Below are 23,110 nucleotides of genomic sequence, written 5' to 3'. Positions count from 1 at the left end.
GAAGGATCGAGAAGCTTGACGCTCTTCAGGCGGTACATGTATTAGTTCTTAGCGGGGATCTGCGCCTGAAGAATGAATGGTAGACGACCAACCCAGTCAGTCAGTCAGTCACTGATGCTGATCCTCAGGACGTGAGCTGCCTATGATGGCATGCAGTTGCACGCCCAGAGAATGTGGCTGGTGACTTGGCCCGGCATCCCCGTGGTGTTATTGCGGAGACCACATTGGCTATCTGGCTTCTGATACGAGTACGAGAAATAGTACATACTAGGCTGATGGAAGAATAATGGGTCGAAATGGGGTGATTTGGAATTTCGGCCGACACCATTGATCGATCGGAACCGAGCAGATCAACTCCGCATACAGAAAAAACTCCCAAGGCGTGGGAGGACCAATGCAGCGCAATGGTACCGATAGGGGCGAGAAGGTAACAGTTGTCATCGGTGGCGTCGCCACGCTTCGCATTCTGCATGTGCATTGTCGAGACAGAATGTACAATCAATGCAGCAAGGAATGAAAAAAAATCATGGACCAATCCCAGGGAGGATGATTAAAGATAAAATTCTATTGCTTTGGCGAAAGCTGGCACACATCGATAATGTACATGCGTCCAGAAAACGGAGCCTTCCCGTTCGAACCCCAAAAGTCATCATCAGGGACATCACAAAGCCGCACGCCCTCGAAATCACTATGCACCAGGCCACACCACCCAAGATGCGATCCAGCACATCCGCGGATCTTCGCAAACATTTACCAGCCGGAAACATGGCGGATGGCGGTCGGCATCTCGTGGAGAGAGCCATTAGCCGCTCACTTAATGAGCGGCGGCCGCAGCCTCGTCCTCCTCTTCCTCGAACCAGCTTTCCTCCTTGATCGGCTCCTCACCGGCCGCAGCCTGACCCTCGACTTCCACAGTCTGGTTCTCGTATTCCTTCAACTCATTGGCGATGTTGGCCTCCTCCGGCGACGGCGGCGGCTGGGGCGCAGAAAATTTCTGCACATGCGCTTCGGCGTCACCGGGCTTGACGGGTGAGGGCTTGTAGGCGCGGAGTTCCTTCAGGTAGAGATCCTGCACAGGGTCGGCTAATCGTTGCCGCGAGACTCGGGGTCAATTGCTCAGATCCTCACAACATTGACCAGAACCACAAAAGGGAAATCTAACAAACATACCCCGACGAATCGCACTGCTCGCAAAGCCACGGCGAGCGATGGCCGCCGACGGCCGGGTGGCCCGGGCAAACAAAGAGCGCTGCGGAACAACCCGAGTCAGTCATCAGCCAATTGAGCGTGAGTGCGACTGTCAACGCAAAGGGTCTTACCGAGGCGCGAAGAGACTGAGACAACATCGTGGTGAGGGTGACAGAGTTCGTCTCGAAATGAGGGTGCTCTGGCGGAAGAATCAGGGCGATGAATTCCGACTTTGGCGAGATTCGGCTTGCGGGAGAAATGAGTCTTGGCAGATTCGCTTAGTCATCAACTCAATGGAAGCGGTAGATTTCTTGGCATCAAGTCACCAGGATTGGCGGTAATGGCACTGCCACGAATGCAAGCCGCAGAGTAACAGCCACAATGAGTGGGGCCGTACTCCGTACGAGTACTCCGAGTACTCGTACAGTATTACGGAGTACCTCAGCCTTCCTAACCCAATTGTCTGTTGTCCACTTGTCCAGTTGACTCTAGCCCTCGGACTTCTGGCGTGCAGAAACGCTCTGTAGTCAAGTTTTCTTTTGATTCGACCACTCTTATGCATGCTCGGACAATGTGAATAGACGGATGAACCGAAATGCAGGAGGCGTTGAGTTTATAAGGGCATGGGGCGTGTCAGGAAAAGTAGCAAATGATCCCTCTGTACGGAGTATACTACTGTCTCTGCGACATCTCTTTCTCGTGCAGTCAACACTGCTATCCATGATTTTCAAGTGGTACCGTCCAGCAGCTCTAGCTCACATCTACGACAGCGGATACCAGTTGAGGGCAAAATCATGCGTACTCGCCAGTTGCGGCCAAGCCTTCTTGACTTCGCGAGATCGGGTTACGCGGAAGCGTCAGCGTTTAACAATATGCTTCTAGTAGTCCTTGCCGACGATGACATAGAGATTGATTGGCCCGCCCTCGACACTGAAAGCTGGATCCTATGACGAATCTAAAGTCTGGATATCGAACATGGAAACATTTTCTAGATCATGCGCTATCACTTCCCGACCGACCGCGGGAAAGTGACATTTGCATCGTATCGGCTTGAGGAAGAATACAAGGCCGCTTGGGCGTCGCATCGCGCCCGTGACGATTTCGATACTGACACTTGGGACAAGTTCAAGGAATGGCTTCGCAAACAGGTGGAAGACTACCTTATCAATCATGCCTTCGAGTGGCGGTTCGGTTTAAAGATCTGGAACAAGGGGTCAACCAATCGCCGACTGCCGTCCATGCTCAGTTTGAGCAAGTGTATGATATTTATGACTATTTCGCTGAAAGGGACAGCTCGGGAAAGAGGGAGCAGTGCGAGAAACTCACAGCCTTGATGTACTTTTCGGCATTGCAGCCCTGGTTCCGCACGCAAACTCTACTCGTCCCAGAGCCCTTGACTAGCCTCCCGGAGCTCGTGACCCTCGCCGAGCGGCTTTTATCCCACTGAGCGGCCGTGTGAGAGCTGACCACATTACGAAAACCCGGTGCGACCACTGCAATCGCTGGGCCGTCTCGCCTGTACTTGCCGGGTACTCAAGCGCCAAAACAATTGACTATGAATACGGACATCGAAGATACTGTAAGTCGGCTTTGGAGAGAGGCCACGGTGACGACTATGAGGAGCGCTGTTGAGTGACCTTCCCCGGAAGCAGCGGCGGTGCGGCGAATGGCATTATCATCGTGGGCCTTCATGTGCAGACTGATACCGCCAAAACCACGCTCGATGCCAGCATCCGGAGCAGACGGTTATTTAGACTACCGATTCCTACTTCGAAGTAACAAAGTTGAATTCTCCGATACCGATTCGGAAGGGCGTGAGCGACGTTTCCGATGCCCCTTGAATGTGATAGACACTGAAGGATGCGGTTACAACATGATCCTGGACGACTTTTGGCTTCCCCTTGTCAACACAGCGATTTATGGGCAGAACGGATGGGGCGACATCGGATCGAGCTGGAGAAGGTCTTCAAGATGAAAATCACGAAGCCAAGAAGGTTCGCCGCCCTTGTGAGAGGGGTTCGATAATCGTAGCCTCGACGACGGAATGGATTTCTGGATCCCGGTACGGAACCAGAGATTCTAGCACTGGACCGACGAGACGTGTCGGTATATGCGGCGGAGATGCCCTGTGAGCTACCACCGAAGGAGATCTCCCACGCGATCGAGCTGAGAGGACGGTACCGCGCCCCTTTAGGGTCGAATACATCCATGTTCCCAGGCTGAACTGGATGTCCCGAGGGAATGCAACAGCAGAGAGTTAGACTCAACACATCCGGCGGAAGCGCCAATATGTTCCTGGAGAAATCCGATGAACACTAAGCAACTGTTTCTGAAATGCTGGACATAAGAACACGCACTCTACGGGAAGTTGTCAAAGTGCCTCTTCCACCCGAGAGAAAAGCACTTTCGGGCACATCGTCAGCGAACGGGCGATTCGCATGAATGATAAGGTACTTGAGTTGTTACTCCTGAATGGCCCGAACCGCGATCGCCACGGCGACCCTGGGTCCGGAGTTCAGCTTGGGAAATTACAGTACCCTAGCCCTAACCTCAACAATGCTGAACCAGTCACTGATGCACCACAACACTAACTCAGCACAGGCTCAAGTCCTGTAGATGTTTTCTGGACTCAAATGTTCGACAACTCACAAGGTCCTACGCCCACGGGGGCTAGGATGACCTCGAGACAGATCGAGTTGAATGAGCCCGCACATATAGTTCACCATGTGGGAATCATCGCATGTATTTTTCAAGTGTGCACGAGAATAACTTCGAAGACGACTTCGGTAGGCCATGATTCGAATCTCCCAAGGTCAACTTTTACCAAATCACTCCAGCTTCCACAATCGTCAATGCTCAGGACGCTGGCCATAGACGACATAGCTGCGGTTGTCATTCGTGGTTAGTTGTATATCGAAATACCTAGTATGTAGTGTTAATAAGTATCTACGCAATACTCACAAGTCGAACATCCTGTGAAAGTCGCGCTTCCGAGCGTCGGTCCGAGCCTGGCTGGCAAGAACAATGACTTCCTCCTGGGACCTGGATCCACTGCCTGTACCGCGTCAGAGCGGCCAGGGCTGTGGCCTCGAAGCCGTTCCATCGGCCTGGGCCTGGTTCTAAGCGCCCGATTTTTTTCTGTACAAAGAGGTTAGTGCTAGAGCATTTATTATTTTATTACTGTTTGGAGACAAGGGAAACCGACAAGATGGTGACTTACCCACACGGAAAACGTGTGTGTGCGTCCTTGGAGCACGGATACCTAAGGTACCTGTTAGTAGGAATATCATTTTGCACATTCACGTTTACACGAAATAGAATGATTTTCGTCTCAGATACAGCGATCTTCTCCCCGAGTTATTTCAGATAGCAATGCATGTTTGTTTCTATGTAGTGATAATCTGTCTCAATCAACATGTGAAGTGATCTTGTCAATCGGAAGTGAGGTCCAGGATCACGGTTAGCCTAGGTGATTGATCGGGAATATGCTTTCGAACAGTCAAAAGAATCCGATTTCTATCTCTAGCAGAGCTGCAAACCCATGATATTGCGCCGAAATACCCCGTACACATGCCATAAACAATGGTGGCAACCTGCGTATAAATAATTCTGAGCAAGTATTCCTTTTCTGTCCCTATACCTGTCAACGGAAACCATATGCACGGACTGGTGCCATAACAAATAATATAAGAGGATTGCACCTGGTTTCTCTCATCCAAGGGTTTAAGCAGGCGGCAAATTTTTCATGTCCCCCTTGCCATCCTTGATCCAGTTGGGGTCGATCAAGCGCTCGCGTTCTGCGTACAGTTGTTTGTATGCTCCACGAATCGTGCCATCGCTGACGTGTGCGACCTGGGAGATCTCTTTGGCAGTCTTACCATGGCCCATCAAGTACGATGCCATGTAAATGCAAGCGGCGACAATGGACAACGGTGAGCGTCCAGCGAGATCGCCCATCGTGGTAACGCGGTCCGACAGCGCAGAAGACACGTTCGTGACCTGGTACGGCAGGTCCAGGAGATTGCAGAACCGGCTGCACAGATCACTCGGCTTTGTGGACGTTGTGACCGGGAAGGAGCCGTTGGGATCGGGCACTCCGCCGTTCGATACGATGGAGTTGATGCGCTCCATATTCTGCTCCATGAAGAATTTCTCCAGCGCCTTGTATATCCGACCGATCTCCTTGCGAGTGACTTTGGTCACGGCAAAGATCTCGGTGAACGTCCGAGGTACCTTGCACTGCCGGCAAGCGATGAAGATACACCCGGCGATGATGACCTCCTGGGACTTGCCCTTGAACGCCTTTGCATCCTCCACCATCTTGAAGAGATGCTTGGCCGTGTCGGCAACGTTCTTTTGGATCCCAAACCCGTCGCACAACGCCCCAATCTCCTTGTACGCCGCCAGAAGCGTTTTGTTGGTCTTCTCGCTGGACTGTTTGTTCTGCGCCCGATAAAGCTCCCGAGCCTTGCCCGTCGCACCCGCCGCAATCTGGGTCTCGAGCTGATTCCCATTAAGAAGCGGATTCGCCGTATCACCGACACGAGACGGGTCTTCGTTGTTCTGGTCGTCGTTGGAGAACGTTCGCCATTCGGAGTGCATGTCAATCTCGCGGTCCGCAAGAACCAGTCCGCATGAGCCGCAGACAGTCTCGTGCGAGTCGGGAAACTCGAGGTTTGGAGGGACCTCTTTGCATTCGGGGCAGATCAAATGCGCTGACAGGTTCTTGCGCCATGTGGGCGCCGCACCTGCCTCCGACCGCAGTCCAGGAGTCGCCGCTGCGTTTGCCATGGTCACAGTTGGATCTCTCGTGTCGTGACAAAAAGAAACCCTGAAGATGAAGTGAGTGGCAAAGGCTCAGGGGCAGTCAATCAGCGAGCGAAAGACTGGACAGGCTGCGCCACGGCCGCAACAGCACCAGAGGTGAGATGGCAGTGGCGCGCTAGGAAGCTCAGCGAGGCCTGTTAGAGTCTTTCCAATGCTCAGTCATGTCTTGCTGAGCAACTCCGTTGGATTGATGGGATGGTCAAAAGGGAGATTCAAGCTTGCGAGCGGAGGAACGTTCCATCACCTATGCGGTCCAATTGAAACGCCAAGGCGCCAAGCATTCAAGCCTCAGATGAGTAATACATTCGATCTATTAGGCAGGCGGTGGATGCAATATCGTTCGCTGTGCTGGCAGAATCGAGGATGTCAAGTGGCCATACCAAATCAGGCTAGTCTCAGCTAGTTATCCGTGCTCGTTGACCAATCATATCGATGTACTCTGTAATTACTAAGATACTGGCGGGCATACGGAGTACTGCCTATCATTGCTTAGTCATCCACAAGCCTCATTGCAGCTTGCTGCAGGCCTGCAGCCTCTTGGAAGTCGAACGAGAGTCGCATCCACCCGAGACATCAGACCTATCGGACGTATATGTAGTAGATCGCTGACCTTGTAACAAGAAGCGCCTATATTTTCTCAAGCCAGCACCAAAGCTAGCACACAGTCAGCCGGGCTTTAGGACCGCACATGTGGATCGACACAAAACACTGATGCAGGAAGCAGCATATGTCCATGGCCTCAACGCATTACCCATCCAAGACAAACCAAGACAAACCCAGGAAGCTTCGAAACCATTTAAACCACACGATATGCAAGCGACAAAGAGGGAAGGAGGTCGGTGAAATGGGGGAAAAATATAGCACAATGACAAAGGTGGCGTCGAAAATGAACAAGGAACGCAAACAAGGATTGGGACCTGCTACATCGAAGGCGAAGAAAGTAAAATGCACAAATGTAGGCTAGATGTGTACAAGAGGAAAGGCAGAAGTTTCTGATCATAGGCGTAGAGACAAGGAGAGGCTGCCGGTTACCGACGAAGAAGATTCAGACTCGCTTGCTTGAGGACCGAGGCCGCCTTGTCAATCCAGAACTGGGTGTCGGTCCAATTGCCTGAATCTATTGCGTCTCGGATGGCAGGAAAATATGCCTCATCATAGCCCGACCAGGCCTGCGGGGCAAAAATAACGTGTTTAAATTGCGTGCGGTTAGGAACCTGTGAGTCGTCAGCGCTAAGTTCAGGAATGGAAGGATAAATCCATAGTACGTACACCACCGCCATCAGAAAGATCTAAAAGATCGCTCTCAAAAGCAGCTAGGCGAGTATTGCGATCCGTGCGCCGCGCACCCATGACGTTGGATTCGAAACCACCGGAGCCATAAACTGTGCTGTACCAACTCTCGTCCCACGAGTGGAATCTGGCCGCCTTCTCCTGGAAGACTTTCGCGGCGTTGTACAAGGGCTGCAGACTCACGCCGTCAGACCGAGAGGAGGAAGCAGATTTGAGAGGGACGTTCTTGGACTTGGCATATTTCTCGAGATCCGCAACGTAGCCCTTCACCTCCGAGGCATAGTTTTCCAGATCAAAGGGCAGGAGGGGACTGTCGGCGAGTTCCAAGATCAACAGCGCCATTACTTCCGCCAACATGCGGTGGTATCGGAATCCCGGGTCACCGAACTTGGTCATCCACTCGAAATTCTCGTAACAACTATGATACGGGTACGGCTCCCCGCCAAATCCAAGATCGATACTTGACGTTCCGGCGATATTTTGGAAGGCAACGTAGTCGCTGCCGGCGCCGAGACCCTCCAGCTTGGCCCCTTTGTGTTCCCAGATCTCCTTGAGTGTCTTGTTCTCTGCAGGATCGACAACACGGTTCATGATTTGGCGCAAGACGCGTCCATAAAGAGGCGATGCCGCTGCTCGAAACTCCGGGCCGCTGACTCCTACGTCAACGTTCACATATGCAACCCCGTCCTTACGGAGGTCATCCAGGCGGTTCTCAACATGTTCGGTCGATCCAATGAGGTTGTACTCCTCGCCATCCCAGCTGGCGAACTCAATGGTCCGCAAAGGTTTCCAACCAAGATCGAGCAGCTTTCCAAACACGCGAACGACCTCCAAGAAGATCGCAGTCCCACTGCCCGGATCCGCGCCTCCAAAGCACCAGGAATCTCGGTGATTGCCCACCACAATCTTCTTGTCAGGCTGCTCTAAGCCGGTAATCCTCCCCAACACATTGTAGATTGGCTGCCGCTCGACTTCATCTTGTTCGTTCACCAAATTGACTTTCGGGGACGATTGGTCGCCACTCCACCACTCCTCGACTTCCGGGACCCCACCGACCCAGTGTGCGGGGGTTTTCCTGCCATGACCTTTCAGAACTTGGAGCAGTCGCTGCGCATCGCGCCAGGCGATGGGCAAACTTGGAATCTGATTGAGGCCCTGGCTTTCCTCAGGCTTCAGACGTCTCTTCTCCTCCGGAGTCGACGCAAATCCTGGCGACAAAACATCGCCTACAACCCAAGACATGAGACTGACCCCTCCTCGCTGGACGCTATCGCTAGGCCGATAACGGCCCTCTGGGTAGACTGGTCCGCGAACAAATCCATCCTCTGCGGGATCTGAGTAGATGATGCAACCGGCAGCACCAGTCATCTCGGCTGCCTTGATTTTGAGGGCACGATCGCCCTGAGTTCCGTAATATCGGACCAAAACAATCGCACCCTTCAGCGACACACCATGGTCTTCCAGCCACTGGAAGTCCTCTCGAGACCCATAGTTGGCGTAGATCAACGGGCCGGTCACATTACCAGACTTGGAGTGGCCGTGGAAGACCAATGTTTGCTCCCGAGCAGGATTATTGTACACCTGCTTCTCGTCAATGGCTGCTTCCCATTGCAGCTCTGGCGGGTCGACAATGGCGATGCGCCGGCCGTCAGGCCGCGGATAGTTTAGGTACACCTGGAACTCTTCCAACTCGCCGTTTCCTAGTTCCACAATGAACTCCTGCTTAATCCATTCTGCGAGCACGTAGCTGCCCTTTGTGCCGGCAAGATGGGCGAAATTGGTAACCTTTTCCAGTTTATCTGCGATGTTCGTCACATTTATCTGACCCTGGACAAAGTTCTCGACGGAAGCAGCAGCAAACGGCCGTCCCATTGTGAGACGGCCGCCCATCGAGAACACATCCGACACGAACAACAGCCATATTAAAGACACAACAATCAGCAGTGCCAACAGTCGCAAGGCGATTATGCACGCCTGGTCGTCCTGGCGAAGCTGTAGTCGAAGCAGGTTATAGTGTGGAATGAATCGGGAAAAGGAATTGAACTGGGGCCACTTGGGCCAAGGAAACTGGAAGTTAGACAGCGTTCGTGTGAGATTGCTGAACTGCTTCGAGAAGCGATGTCTCAATTGCGGGCGATTAGTGTGGCGTGACGATTGGCCGGAATCATCGATGTCCATCTCCTGGAGTTCCCGGCGCAGCTCTTCCATCGATTCCCGGGGAGAATTTTCTGCGGACGAAGCGAGCCCGTCGACGCTGGACCGCGCGGACTCCACTGTCGGAGGCTGGTAACCCCGCGAGCTACTGGCGCCATGTTGCAGCAGACCCTGTGTCTCGGTATTGTCTCCGGCTTCTTCTAGGGCATCTTGAGACGAACCGGGACGAGCGGATACGGTCTCATCGTACGTGGGAATCGGCAGCGAGTTGTACTCGTACTGCGACGTATCGGTGCCCATTGCTAGGGAGGGAATGATTGTTCAGGGACTAGGAGGCCCGTCGGTCGGACGAAATGACGTTCACAGGGATACGGGCACATCCGAGGGAATCATGATCTGGAGAACGAGTGGACGGAGCCTAGAGACATTCTGATGCTGGCCCCGATGCTTTTTTTTTTCCCAGTCCAAGGACTGACGGAGACTGTTGAAGGTTGACAGTCGTATTTCTGGACGGAGGTGACTGTCGCTCTGACTACGGAATCCGACATGAGGCTTGGAGCCCATCCACGCAAATGGCAAATGGCCAGACCCTGAGATTGACCCTCACGGCGCTAACCCTGAAGAGGTTTAACCTCGGGGTGCTGATTACGTTAGCAATTGCATAAGTTATGGAGAGGCATTTAGTTATTCCAAAGTTTATTTTTTTTTTTCTTTTTCGCCGGGGTCTTGGCCAGTGTAGGCACGTGACCCAAGCCAAACTTGGCTATACGGCGGGCAGAGTGAACTGCCTATCTATAACTATATGTACTAATAAATTACGAGTACTCGTACATACGACTCACGAGTAGACACTCTGTGGGGAGGGGTCAGGAAACTTCATGAGAGGGCCAGAGGGGTGCCCCCCAGAAATTCTGCTCACTGAGCTGGGCGGATCAGCGGAATCAGGAATGGCTTTGAGAGAGAGAGAGCCAAGCCTTAGATCTGGCGCTTTACTGAATGCGGTTTAGCTCATCTAACCGCGTGAAGTTATGAACCGAAGATTGGCTGTGGCGCAGAAGTTAGACCAGTTGATCGATCAGGGACCGCTTCGGAGCTGAAATCAAGCTCACGTTTGGTTGCTGGAAATCTGAAGAACTTGGAAAAGGACTTTGAAATACTCTGTACAAGCAATGACTGAGTGAATGTTCTTGGAGATGTCTCATCTCGAGTCTGTAAACATCCTCCTAATGCCCTTGATTTATCATATCATGATCAATTGATAGCTTTGAAATGGAGCCTGCTGCCCCTCATCCACTACAGTACTCGTATGTACTTATTATGGAGGTTAACGACAGTATTAATACCGGGCTTGGTGGACCACTAGCTTCAGGGGCCAGTCGGCCACACACCGGAAGACACGACCCTTGGCCTAACCTAGCGCTGCTCCGTGGTCGGCGGACTCTCGAGTTAAACTACCCAAGGTTGAGTTGTTGACGACGGAGCCAAAAACTCAACACTGGCTATATTTTCCAGCACTTTGCACTTCTGCACAGCCCAAACTTCAATATTTTCCTTCCTGCTTTCCCAAAATTCCTTCAATTCCTGTCGAGGCTGTGTGTTTTGTTGCTCCACGCCGCAGCATTTATCGGTTCCTTTCAAGTCTGCTCCGTTCCCCCCGTGATTTTTCTCGTGGATTTTGCCATTCTTTTGTGTTTTCTTGACCGATCATCGTGCTCCCTACAGCGTCGTTCACCATGTCGTCCCGCCCGCAGAATATCGGTATCAAGGCCCTGGAAATCTACTTCCCCAGCCAGGTATTGTGCTTCTCGTGGACAATCGCCCGTGCTGAGCTGATTCCAGTCCTGTAGTGCGTGGAACAAGCAGAGCTCGAGAAATTCGATGGCGTCAGTGAGGGAAAGTATACCATTGGTCTCGGGCAGACCAGGATGAGCTTCTGCGATGACCGCGAAGGTGAGCAATAAAATTCGCATCGCAGCTTTCGATCTTTTGTCCGGAATGAGGCTGATCCGATGGTCATTAGACATCTACTCAATGGCCCTGACGACTCTCTCCTCTCTCCTGCGCAAGTACAACATCGATCCAAAGTCCATCGGCCGCCTCGAAGTCGGCACGGAGACCATTCTGGACAAGTCCAAGTCGGTCAAGTCGGTGCTGATGCAGCTGTTCGAGCCCTTGGGCAACACCAACATCGAAGGCGTCGACACGGTCAACGCGTGCTACGGCGGGACTAACGCCGTCTTCAACGCCGTCAACTGGATTGAGTCGTCGGCCTGGGATGGCCGCGATGCCATTGTCGTGTGCGGTGATATTGCGCTGTATGCCAAGGGCAACGCGCGTCCCACGGGTGGCGCCGGTTGCGTTGCCCTCCTCATCGGCCCCGATGCCCCGATTGTGTTTGAGCCCGGCCTCCGTGGCACCTACATCTCCCATGCCTATGATTTCTACAAGCCGGACCTGACGAGCGAGTACCCGGTCGTCGATGGCCACTTCTCGATCAAGTGCTATACGCAGGCGGTCGATGCCTGCTACAAGGCGTACAACGCTCGCGAGCAATTGTTGCAGGCCAAGAATGGCACCAACGGTACCGTTTCCGATGACAAGACTCCGCTGGATCGCTTCGACCACGTTGTCTTCCACGCCCCGACCTGCAAGCTGGTCACCAAGTCGTACGCGCGCATGCTCTACAATGACTACCTGGCCAACCCTGGCCATCCGGCGTTTGCCGAGGTGCCCGCCGAGATCCGTGATCTGGACTACGAGAAGTCTTTCAGCGACAAACTTGTCGAAAAGACCTTCATCAACTTGACCAAGAAGCGCTTCAATGAGCGGGTCAAGCCGACCATCGAGGTGGCCACCATGTGCGGTAACATGTATACCGCAAGTGTCTACGCTGGTCTGGTGTCTCTGATCAGCAACGTGACCTTTGACCCCAGCCAGCCGAAGCGAGTGGCCGTCTTCAGCTACGGCAGTGGCCTCGCTAGCTCCATGTTCAGTTTGAAGATTGTTGGCGATGTCTCCGACATTGCGAAGAAGTTGGATCTGCACAACCGTCTGAACGCGCGCCGCGTTGTGCCACCGCAGGAGTATGATGATGTAAGTCGACTTTCTCATGTGTACCTTTTTGAGTTTCGTGACAGCCCGACTAACTTGATCACGTTCAGATGTGCCTCTTGCGGGAGCATGCCCACCTGAAGAAGAACTTCACCCCCAAGGGCAACGTCGAGACCATTGCTCCGGGCACGTACTACCTGACGGAGGTGGATGACATGTTCCGACGCAAGTACGAGATCAAGGCATAGACAGCCGAGGAACGAGCTTTTCATCTATCGCGAACGCAATATAGTTTCGGTATTAGCTATTTCTGCGATGAATTTTTTACCTGCGAGCGGTTTGCCAGCGCTGGGATATCCATTGTTCATAGAGGGCTTTTCCGGCCTTTATGACGAGTAGTTAGACGACGCGCATATTTCGTACACTACAATAATCAAATTTTGATTAATCATCATTGTCTACTACGAGTACGGTACGGAGTACCTACACCTTCACAATGCTCACGACCGCGTGCGATCCTTGACGCGTCCGATCGCGTCCAACAAGACGAAAATTCTCGTCGAGTGTGAGTCACGGCAGTGATGAGTTGTCAAGAGACATGAAACAGTTGGCCCCGGCCTGGATGCAGGCTTCAGACACCCCGACGGACAACACCTTTGAGATGATGCCCCCCTTCAAAAGGAAATTCTGTGGCCTGAGGAATCAATTCTCTGACTCATCATGGAGCCGACCAATGAGTGCGGGTTTCATTGCAGACGCGGGGGAGCCAATCAGGGGGCTTGACGCCCTCCTCCACGTCTGGCGCGTGCTGCGACAGGAGTTCATCAGAGAATAAACAGAACCCCCGTTCGCATCCCGATCAAAATAGAAACCGACCAATTCGGACCGAGGTCCCTGGCGCTGATGATAGTTCCTCAGATTCCTCAGATCTGGGGATCTGATCCGAACAAGCGAAGCGCCCGTCTTTGCCGCCGGAGAGCGGCGAGCGGCTTGCCCCATTGAGCATCTGTTTCTAAGAAAAAAACACATTGCAGTGTATGATCTTCCCGCCGTCGGGTCCGTGGGAGTCGTAAAGATAGCAACATCACGAACTTGGGGTGGTCTGCAGGCCCGCGATGTTGCTGAATATAGCCCGTCTGGCGGCTTCGGAGACAAGCGCCAGAGTTCGCGGCGCGCAGACGATCGGGAGCTAGCTTGATTAGAGTCTCTGAAACGCTCCCATCTAAACGGGATTGAAGCACTTTGACGCGCGAGGAGTGCGGTTTTCCACCTCGACGCCGACTTCATCCGTGTCGCGTTCTCGGAGTCTGGCGACCAGGTTCGCGTAGGGATCCGCCCTTGACCGTCCAGACGGGAACTCGTCCTTCTTTTTGGCGTCATAATGGAGCCGGGTTGTGTGTTTCATGTTTGCTCCTGGATGTTCGCTTTTCTGGGGATGCCGATGTTGATCGTGCTCGTCGATGGACATTTAACATCCGCACGATTCCCGGCAAGATTGCTGTTCTCTTGATCATGCTTCTTGGATGCAGTCAGACTCGCTTGCTTTAGCCATAGCTTCGCCTTGTCGTTCTCTTTGGACATCTTCTCCATCCTGTCTCTTATCGAGTATACCTTCCTTGATAGTCTCCTCTGAGGGGCAACCCAGTTTGTATGGTTCCAATCCTCGCGCTGCTGAATGTATGCATGCTGATGTACTACGCTAGCTACATATCATGTCTTTCAGTGATGTTGATTTCTTGCCCACAACACCGCCTACCGTGGCTAGGGCTCAGCCAATTGGCAGTGCTGACAGTCGCAATCCGTCTTTCTCTTCAGCCTGCTCCTATGACTCTTCGCCCGACTCTGCCGCTATAGGTTTCGACACTTCAACCACGGCAGATGGTCCTAACTTTCACTACGGGCCCCAGATACTGCCAAAGATTCGTACCCAGGATGTTGTGATTGACCCCGTGTCCTCTGGTGGCCCATGTCGTCACCGTCGTGTGCTGTCCAACACCCGCAATCCTCCCGGCTTCATGCCTTATCCTCCCACTCGGCCACCATCGTTGTCAAGCAATAACGAGTTGCCCGAACTCAGCACGCCGATCTCTCCCGTCTCTCCTGGGTCAGGCCAGACTATCTCACCGACTCTCTCTTCTCCCATATCGTTGCCATCGACCGGCACGCGGAAGAACGGTTCTCGTCATTCCCGATCCAGCTCCACGTCAAGCATTGACTCCTCTATCCTGAGTCGATACGGGTATCCGACCTACAGGCAGCTACCCAAATATGTTCCCCTCTCTCATTCTTCACCCGTTACTCCCGTTGATCCAACGCCTCCGTTCCCTGCTACATACGGAGACGCACCGGTCATCCAAGTGGCGGGGCCGATGCAGTCATCGGTGGGCGCGCAGGTCGTGCCTTCGGCTGTCCCCTCGCCTCAGTATGATTACCTGCAGGTCCCTAGCGCCTCAACGACATTCTTCGGCTCACCTCATGCTTCGTCATCCACATCCACACTGCTCTCATATTTGACAGAGCCCACGCCTGCCATCAATCTTGTCCGCAATATCAGTGTCACTCCAACCCGTGGCAATCATGACTACTTTTGGTGGGATGTTCGTCAGGTCCGGCGCTGGTCGTCATTTTCCCTTTCTACTTTTAATAAAATCGAGGGATTGATTCCGCTTCTTAAAACGCCCATTCCGAGCTTCCTCACTCCGAAACGCGTGGTTGCCCCCTCACAACTCTCTCCGGAGTCAGAAAGCGCTTTGATAAAGACAATCACGGAAATCTACGCTCCTCGTGTGAATGCCGCGTTACGAGTTTCCCTGGGCGCCGATCATTTACGACTCTACCCTGCATCGGAGGTGACCCCGCCCGGTACGCGTGCCAACAGTGGACCGCACTTCATCGCGAATTACCCCTGGGATACGGAAGTGACCAGCACTGGTATGCGAAGGGGTCGCCTCGTGGGAATCGTCAGGAGTTTTGATCGGTGGAACACGGCGATGCGGAACGAGCCCCCGCACCGACGGGTCGAGTATCTTCGCGGTCTGGCTCATCTACAGCGGTGCATGCGCGAGCATTCATGCCGATACGGCTTCATCGTGACCGAGATCGAGCTAGTCTGCGTGCGGGCGGGTTGCGACGATGGAGATGATGTGCCGTACTTTGGCCTCTTGGAGCTTTCGGCTCCCATTGCGCTGAAGGAGTTCGCGTCCACCGATATGGACACGCAACAGCCCACCACACCCGGTGCGGGCTTGCCTTCGCCGTCTTTGACCGATCCTATCAACAACGATCACCTCGACATCCCCATGACGGCGTCGTTGGCCTTGTACTTTTTGCTCATGCTCTCCAAATCGGTGCCCTTGCCCAACCAGCCGTCTGGTCACCTGAACGTCGGCGGACCCGGCGCGCTCACTCGTCAGCGCATTCTGCCCGAGCCCAAGGACAAGTGGATCCCAGAGCCTCAGCTTGGGGAGAAGCGGGATGCAAAACGTGTGCGAGGATGGATATGGCCCCAGGATCCCTGGCATCGACGTGAGGGAGCCCGTCCAAAGAGTGAAGCTAGAGCGAAGCGGTGGCATAAATAGAGGGGTTTTGTTTGCTGTATGTTGTACTGTTGGTGTAATGTAATACTGTATAGTCTTAGCAGTTTCAGAAGAAGAACACTTTATATAATGGGGAGTTAGTCTTTGATTGTTGATTATTTGATGAATCTCGCATATTCTTCAGGTATATTTCTTTTGTCTTGTGTTGCCTGTCGTCCGTTTGTCTATAGTGTGTTACTTTTGCCTAGCCTGTATACATCATAAAATAGGGGGTCACTTCCTACGCCGTGTTGTACAGGAGAGAGTGGATTCAAGCATTAGATATCAGCCTGCTCCTCAGGACCACTTATTTCATTACTTCAGATACTTGCTGGATGTATCATAACCTGCAAAAACTCGACATTGATGATCAGGACTGACATACTTTGTGCATACTATGTCCTTCATCACGGAGATTGAAAAAGCAGACATCTGATCAATTTACATGGAACATCCGATTCCTTGTTCCGTGCAGTGCGTTTGGATCAACTTGAAATAGCGTGAACAGTAATCCATGTGGGCAATGTCATCACTGCGAGTTCATCTATCAACAAATTAACTAAACTATATAATCTTGGGAATGATTCGGATTCAGCTTCTCTGTATATTAAGATAATTGTCCCGGTTAGTAGGTAGGCTGGTATTTGTGATTTTGAGCTGAGTTGAGAATTACAGTAGTTACTACGAGTGCAAATGATCCCATGATTGCCTTATTGGATCATCATTCCTCTCTCTAATATCATCGGAACTGGATGGTCATTAGAGACGGTTGGGCAAATGCCAATCAAGAACCGGGACAAGAAGCTCAGACCAGTGACATCTACAAACTACAATATCTACTCCGTACCTATCTATCCAATGAGAAACAAGCTCCAGTACTAGCACTCTTTGTCTGCAAGACATATCGAGTACATTCTTCTTATGTGTTCGTGTCTTTCGGGACCCATTATCAATGCAAAATCTGAGCTTGCGTTTGGGGACCCTGGAGATGTGATGTGAGTCATCCACTGAACTGGAACGCTCGTCTTTTCTGTCAAGTAACTGAAAAGAAAGGCTACGGAGTAGTAAACAGCAGATAATACGATACTTGCGGCCATCAACCTCGCTGTGCTCGGTTTTGCAATCAGAATCAATGGGGGATTCTTGCAGATGACGAAATGTAGAATTGATCATCATAACTACAAGGTAGTCTACCGACATTATCGCATCGGTAGGTAAATGTGGAAGGTGTGTGGCTGAGGATAACTCAATCTACCCTGTTGCTCACTCCAGGCCTTTGCTTCTGCATTCAGCCTTGCGGTGTTCATTTTGAGGTGGATGAAAGCTGAATTAGACGACTCGGATGGATTGAAGTGCGCGTGCTCTTGCAGTACAACACATGGTAAGACATGTAGGATTTTCTCTGGTAGTGCCTTGCAGGAATGTACCGTGTACTCTGTACGGAGAACATTCAAGGTTTCGAACCTACTAGGCTCCGAGTTCACTAGTTCACTGCTACGTCGGTGCTACCACTTGACACTAAAGTATGCTTAAGACTAAGTTAGGAGAAGTTGAAACTGTCACTAAAGTAGCCAATGGCGGAAGTTAACTATGAACATTGATCGCCAGGGACCGTTGCTTGGTTGGATGAGGGAGTCCGATAGGCCACTTCGGCCATTTAGATCGCATCACTCGCACTTTTTAGGCAAAGTGTTGGATGCTGTCAGTCTGGGCTAATGGCGCACCCCGCATGTACTCACGACATTTGGAACCTCCCTCATGCCAGGAGGTAGTATTAGCATCGGAAAAAATTTTTTTTTCTTCTGCCGAATACGGGGTACATTTGACAGTCTCCGCAACCAATGGCTTTAGATATTTACGGTGAAGGCTAAATGGCGAGGATTGATGGACGTGGCCTAAGGGTTAACTTGAAACGGCAACTCCTCCCTGGTTCGCTCCAATCCGAGCCCTAATTTCACATGTTTTCAGTTTCCAGGAATCAAAAGTATGACATGCAGGAGTGTCAAACACCGCCATCTACATACTAGAAAACGGCCAGGAGTCTTGTAGAGTAAAGCCACAAAGTGTTACTGGTGGCAGCTGTAATATGGATCTGATCTTTACTCCGAATTTGATCATGGCCAGGAACAGCCCGTTCCTGATCCAAAGATGCCAATCCGCCGAACTAGAGCACTAATTGACGGAAAATTCCGCGCGTGACCTTCTTCAAGAGACTATCGTGATGTTGCAATACTAAAGTGATCAGCGTATGGACCGCCTACTAACCCCCAATTACTCCTCATCACTTCGCTCACGAAGGTCGGAGGAGACAGTAGAAGTCGCGAAGACATGCCGAAGCAGTCGATGAAGTTGTATTTTCAATGTAGTAGGGTGTCAGTTATCGTGGGATTGAAGACATACGATGTATACGATTTAGACCCACGGAGGGTCCATTGTCACTGCTCTCTCCGGGGAGGAATTCGAAGGTGAAGATATAAGAAGCATCCTCCTGCCGGCTCTGCTCGTTCCAGTGTCGGACCTTCAGAGTATCCAGGTTGTGCATAGCAGGCCTTGACGTCGTATACATCATGCGGTCCTTGTTGGCGCTCAGTTGTCTCCTGTCCGTCGCCAGATTGGCGCTGGCAATCCCCCTCGTTGTCAGGCCCGGAAACGAAGGCGACATCATCATCACCGAGGACAACACCCTCAACCAAACCTCCACCGGTCCTCCAATTGAACACCAGGCGGAGGGTCAACTGCCAATTTCCGTTGTCAACAACCTTGCCGGCGGAGAGTCCGTCTATGCCTATGTCACCGGCAAGGATCCCAACGGAAACATTGTCCTCCTCCAGCCCGACGGCACGTGGTACCACCCAGAAGACGCCGGCTCCGAGACGCCCGTTGAAATCCCCGTCGACTTGGCCATTCCTCTGGGCGGGCAGGGCAGCACGACGGACTTCACCATCCCCACCTACATCATCTCCGGACGTATTTATGTTTCGATTGGCAAGCTCAAGTTCCACACAGTGAAAGACGACACCGGCAAGCTCTCTTTGGTTGAACCCTCCGCGTTGAACCCGAACGACCCCAGTGCCGGCATGCGCTGGGGTTTCGTCGAGCTGACCAACACCGCCGAGGGAGGTATCTATGCGAACATCAGCTATGTCGACTTCGTTGGCCTGGTTCTCGGCATGATCCTGTTCACGACCGACGGCGGCACGCAGTCTGCGCTTGGTCTTGAGGCCGGCGCCATGGAACGCATCTGCGAGGATCTCCGCGCCCAGGCCGCCTCCGATGGCCAGCCTTGGGACAAGCTGTGTGTGACGGATTCCAGCGGCAACCAGCTCCGTGTGCTGTCGCCAAACTACTACCTCAGCATCGACCCGGCTGCGTTCAGCGGCTACTACGATTCGTACATCGACGAGGTCTACGCCAAATACTCGGAGTCGCCCCTCACCATCGACACGCAATCCGGCCCCGGTATGGTCGCTTGCAAGACCTCGGGGACCGACACTCTGACCTGCGAGGGCGACAACCGCGGATACGAGAAGCCGACGGTCGGGGATATCTTTGGCTGCAACTCTGGCCCATTCACCGTTAATGAAGACGATAATGCGGTCCATGCGGCGGTTGTCCCGCGGCTCTGCGCAGCCTTCCATCGGACCACCCTGCTTCTCGAAGGTGGCGATGTGCAGCCATCGTTGGACTCGAGCCACTACTATACCACTCCGCCGACGAACTACTACAGCGCCATTGTGCACAAGTATGAGGTCGATGGTAAAGGGTACGCTTTCCCGTACGACGACGTGAATCCCGCAGGTGAGGATATGTCTGGCACAGTCTCTGCCCCGAACCCTGCTGGCTTGAAGATCACCGTGGGAGGTCCGGAATGAGGGCTGATCCGGCCCTGATTCCGTTGCAACGACTAGAAGGGAGAAGAGGCTGGTCCACTCGCTGTACATAGTGCTTGCTACCTTGTTCCAGTTTACTAGAATTGTTAGGATGATGTCTGGCGTGTATGAGCATATTATTAATAAAATGGATGCCAGCAACAGTTTTGCATTTCTATCATACAGTTTGAGATACTATCGCTGAGAGCAGCCGCAAGAAGTCCTATCATGGTATGAAGTGGTGCAAAAGGGCGGGCCTTTCGTTGCCGACTTGCCCTAGCCCTAACCCTATCACAGGACCTTGAAGTGCCCACATCATCGACCAGAATAACACCAGACCTTCAGCAACCTTCGAATCAAGAGACGAAATAGTCATGCCAAATCAAAGGAAATTTCGATATGTTGAAAAAGGGAGAGGGAAGAGAAACGAGGCCGAATTTTAGGGTGATGGTATCTCGGCGATTCATGGTCACGAAGCTGGACCAGAGTGACAGAGAAAGCTCTTTGGATTAAAAAAACGCTCCGAAAGGCAAGTGAATGTCACTTTGGCCGAGTGGTTAAGGCGTCAGTTTTGAACCACCAATGGTGGACGGCCTCCGTCAGCCATTGTAGGTCAATAGCTGATGAGTTCGCTCTCGTCGGTTCGAATCCGGCAGGTGACGTTCAAACCTACTCTTTTTTCCTACGATGTTCTTTAGAAACCTTCAGAGGTTTTTTTTTTTTTACACTTGTGGACTGCGCTTTTGACGATTGAATTTATTTTTACGACTACGGAGGATGGAGTAGTCCGAACAACAAACTACGACGGAGTAGAACTAAGTTACCGAGCTAAGAATAGTCCATTCCTGCCTACGACTCCGCCAGTCCGGCATAGCGATTTCCCAGACCACATAGTGCCGCTTGCAGACCCTCGTTTTGGTCCCTTGGCTGCGTCCTTCGCCCAGGATTCAGGACATCCTCCAGTGCCCAAGCGATCCGCTCCGCTCCCGCGCGTGCTCCTTCGAGATTTGGTCCAGCCGGTCCAAGTCGCAGCGCTGCCAGACGCCCAGTCACAAATAACGGCACGCCTTCTTTCCACATGAGGTCGTCGGTCAGGCAGGGAAAACCATGGATGGTTTTGATGGGATAGTCCCGATTCATCGACTGCAGCAGGGGCAGCTCATTCACATCCGTCCTCATTCCCGTTGCGAAGTAGATAAAGTCAACGGCATCGGGGAAGCCCGGGATAGGCGGATCGGTGGTCAATCTCCAGGTCTTGGAATTGGCGTCGAACTGGTGATCTGTGATTGCGATTCGCGTGTGCAGGGATACGCGCTGTTGCGAGATGAGCCGCTTGATGATTTTGTGATATCGTGGGGTGATGCTCCCTCCATTGCGGGCAGCTTGCAACATTTCAAAGCGCTCTATCCATGGTTGTCAGCAAGTTTTGTCCAGGCACTGTTGTCGGGACTGCTTCGAACTCACCCTCATCGCTGTCCGCAGACCAGAAAACCGCCTTGTCGTAGTTTTTGAACTTGCCTACCCAGTTCAGAGACACGTCAAAGTGCTTGATCTTGAGATCGCTTCGCATGATGTACCACACTTTGGTCACTCCCTTGCGAACAACGAGATCCACAATCTGTGCAGACGATAGTCCTCCGCCAATGACTACGACATTTGTTGGCTCTCCCCGTGCGATCTTTCCGCGTACATGGGCGTTAGCGAACTCGCCGCCCATGTCTGCGCTGTGACAGGCCCCCGTTTGCTCTTCGGGGGAAAGATTCCAAGGTAGGTTCTTGATATGTCCGGGCCCAATTGCTAATACTGCAGCTCGGCTGTGAAACGTCCCCCTGGATGTCGAGATGGTGAACAGTTCGGTAGTTGATCCAGGGAGAGGACCAAACTTGATATCATGGACATCGGTGTGCAGTATCTGCCCCCTCTGATCAGGCTCGTCAAGACCATATCTCTCAGCAATGGACGCGCAGTAATCCGCGAAGAGCTTTGTGGACGGCGAGTAATAATCCTTGCGGTCACGCTCATCTATTTCTACCTCTCGAGGAACACTGATGATCATTAGCATTGCAAGACGCTCCATTCCAGGAGAAAGGGCCATGGGCTTTTGCTTGTACCTACCTTGTTTTGGTCCTCATCTTTTTCTGCTTGTGCTTGCTGAGTTCATGCCCAACACAGCCAGGGATCTCCCACAATTCAGCCTCCCGTCCTGTCTCCTGAGTATACGCCAACATCCCATCTCGATCACCAGGATCGATGTGGAAGAACATGGGACTGCGTAGTTGCTCAATTTCCAGGACTCGGAACAGGCGATGCCATCGCTCCATCCACCTATCCCCAGAATTGTCGAGGACGAGAGTAGAGTACCTTTGGACGGTATGGCATCGTCGACAAGATAAGGGCGGCTTTGACTCGAGGGGCAGGTACCGATCTGCCCTAACGTCCTTGTTCTTACGTGCGTGAGCCCGGACGAGAGTCATCTTGCCCTTGTGTTTCCGGATCCAGTGGTATCGCTGGTGCTCTTCGTCGGTGAAGATGGCCGAGGGCGTCTCCTCCTGCAGTCTCGCCGCCATGGCGAGGCCGCAGGGCCCGGCGCCGATGATGATGACATCGTAGACTTCGTATTCGATCTGCTCTGGGGGAGGAATTGGGGCCATTTTTCAAATCTCTCTGACAATGGAAAGATGGTCTTGTCTGGCTGTCACAAATACGAAGGCAATACTTAAGTACTACTGCACTTTACCACCCAGGTCCTCATTCGACATCGACGACAACGCGGGTTATAAGTTCTTGAACAGCTTGTACCCCGATTGAGCAAGTCGTGCCTGAGTACCCGGCAAGCTCGCAGCTGCTACCACAGGGTCCTCACTCCCTCATCCCCCATTCATCTCTTTAATTCGAAAGTCGGATTTCTCGTTTCCTCGTTGTATCTTTCCATTTTAAAAACAGAACGAGGGTGGAAAGTCTGTATAAGTATGCAAGCTTTCAAGCTGGACTCGCGCATAGTCCGAGAAACACTGTAGCCTTCCAATCAATCTCGCGTTTGTCCAAGACCAAATCCAAATAGTTAAGTAACTACTCAGTTATTAGGATCATAGCCATTAATTGATCCAAACTTGCGGGAATGAAATGATTTCTCTCCAGTCTCAAGATTCAGTATTT

General features: G+C 52.3%; 10 protein-coding genes and 1 non-coding gene across 11 annotated transcripts; 4 read left to right on the top strand and 7 right to left on the bottom strand.

Annotated features, from left to right (window-relative positions):
- Positions 1–814: 814 nt before the first annotated feature.
- VTN31DRAFT_5629 (uncharacterized protein) lies at positions 815–1,346 on the bottom strand (the record flags this gene model as incomplete). Its single annotated transcript, XM_069406149.1, has 3 exons — positions 815–1,083; positions 1,171–1,249; positions 1,320–1,346. 3 exons carry the CDS (start codon positions 1,344–1,346, stop codon positions 815–817), a joined length of 375 nt encoding a protein of 124 aa, XP_069259786.1.
- A 3,565-nt stretch (positions 1,347–4,911) lies between these two features.
- Positions 4,912–5,979, bottom strand: VTN31DRAFT_5628 (uncharacterized protein; the record flags this gene model as incomplete). The annotated part of the gene is made up of 1 exon (XM_069406148.1): positions 4,912–5,979. One exon carries the CDS (start codon positions 5,977–5,979, stop codon positions 4,912–4,914), a length of 1,068 nt encoding a protein of 355 aa, XP_069259785.1.
- A 1,064-nt stretch (positions 5,980–7,043) lies between these two features.
- Positions 7,044–9,759, bottom strand: VTN31DRAFT_5627 (uncharacterized protein; the record flags this gene model as incomplete). The annotated part of the gene is made up of 2 exons (XM_069406147.1): positions 7,044–7,229; positions 7,285–9,759. The coding sequence occupies 2 exons, from the start codon at positions 9,757–9,759 to the stop codon at positions 7,044–7,046; spliced, it is 2,661 nt and encodes an 886-aa protein (XP_069259784.1).
- Positions 9,760–11,192: 1,433 nt separating this feature from the next.
- VTN31DRAFT_5626 (uncharacterized protein) lies at positions 11,193–12,758 on the top strand (the record flags this gene model as incomplete). Its single annotated transcript, XM_069406146.1, has 4 exons — positions 11,193–11,252; positions 11,307–11,409; positions 11,480–12,552; positions 12,621–12,758. The coding sequence occupies 4 exons, from the start codon at positions 11,193–11,195 to the stop codon at positions 12,756–12,758; spliced, it is 1,374 nt and encodes a 457-aa protein (XP_069259783.1).
- Positions 12,759–13,212: 454 nt separating this feature from the next.
- VTN31DRAFT_5625 (uncharacterized protein) lies at positions 13,213–13,890 on the bottom strand (the record flags this gene model as incomplete). The annotated part of the gene is made up of 1 exon (XM_069406145.1): positions 13,213–13,890. One exon carries the CDS (start codon positions 13,888–13,890, stop codon positions 13,213–13,215), a length of 678 nt encoding a protein of 225 aa, XP_069259782.1.
- A 332-nt stretch (positions 13,891–14,222) lies between these two features.
- Positions 14,223–16,088, top strand: VTN31DRAFT_5624 (uncharacterized protein; the record flags this gene model as incomplete). Its single annotated transcript, XM_069406144.1, has 1 exon — positions 14,223–16,088. One exon carries the CDS (start codon positions 14,223–14,225, stop codon positions 16,086–16,088), a length of 1,866 nt encoding a protein of 621 aa, XP_069259781.1.
- Positions 16,089–18,652: 2,564 nt separating this feature from the next.
- Positions 18,653–19,957, top strand: VTN31DRAFT_5623 (uncharacterized protein; the record flags this gene model as incomplete). Its single annotated transcript, XM_069406143.1, has 1 exon — positions 18,653–19,957. The coding sequence occupies one exon, from the start codon at positions 18,653–18,655 to the stop codon at positions 19,955–19,957; it is 1,305 nt and encodes a 434-aa protein (XP_069259780.1).
- A 536-nt stretch (positions 19,958–20,493) lies between these two features.
- On the top strand, positions 20,494–20,616 carry VTN31DRAFT_t61. Its single transcript has one exon. It is a non-coding gene; the product is annotated as a tRNA-Ser (tRNA).
- A 187-nt stretch (positions 20,617–20,803) lies between these two features.
- VTN31DRAFT_5622 (uncharacterized protein) lies at positions 20,804–21,346 on the bottom strand (the record flags this gene model as incomplete). Its single annotated transcript, XM_069406142.1, has 1 exon — positions 20,804–21,346. The coding sequence occupies one exon, from the start codon at positions 21,344–21,346 to the stop codon at positions 20,804–20,806; it is 543 nt and encodes a 180-aa protein (XP_069259779.1).
- A 1-nt stretch (position 21,347) lies between these two features.
- On the bottom strand, positions 21,348–22,031 carry VTN31DRAFT_5621 (uncharacterized protein; the record flags this gene model as incomplete). The annotated part of the gene is made up of 1 exon (XM_069406141.1): positions 21,348–22,031. One exon carries the CDS (start codon positions 22,029–22,031, stop codon positions 21,348–21,350), a length of 684 nt encoding a protein of 227 aa, XP_069259778.1.
- A 34-nt stretch (positions 22,032–22,065) lies between these two features.
- On the bottom strand, positions 22,066–22,605 carry VTN31DRAFT_5620 (uncharacterized protein; the record flags this gene model as incomplete). Its single annotated transcript, XM_069406140.1, has 1 exon — positions 22,066–22,605. One exon carries the CDS (start codon positions 22,603–22,605, stop codon positions 22,066–22,068), a length of 540 nt encoding a protein of 179 aa, XP_069259777.1.
- Between the last annotated feature and the right edge of the window lie 505 nt (positions 22,606–23,110).

The sequence above is a fragment of the Thermomyces dupontii genome (assembly GCF_041956625.1).
Source record: "Thermomyces dupontii strain NRRL 2155 unplaced genomic scaffold VTN31scaffold_5, whole genome shotgun sequence".
Lineage (NCBI taxonomy): Eukaryota > Fungi > Ascomycota > Eurotiomycetes > Eurotiales > Trichocomaceae > Thermomyces > Thermomyces dupontii.
Note: the sequence above shows the minus strand (reverse complement) of the source record. Positions and strands in the feature narration are given on the sequence as shown.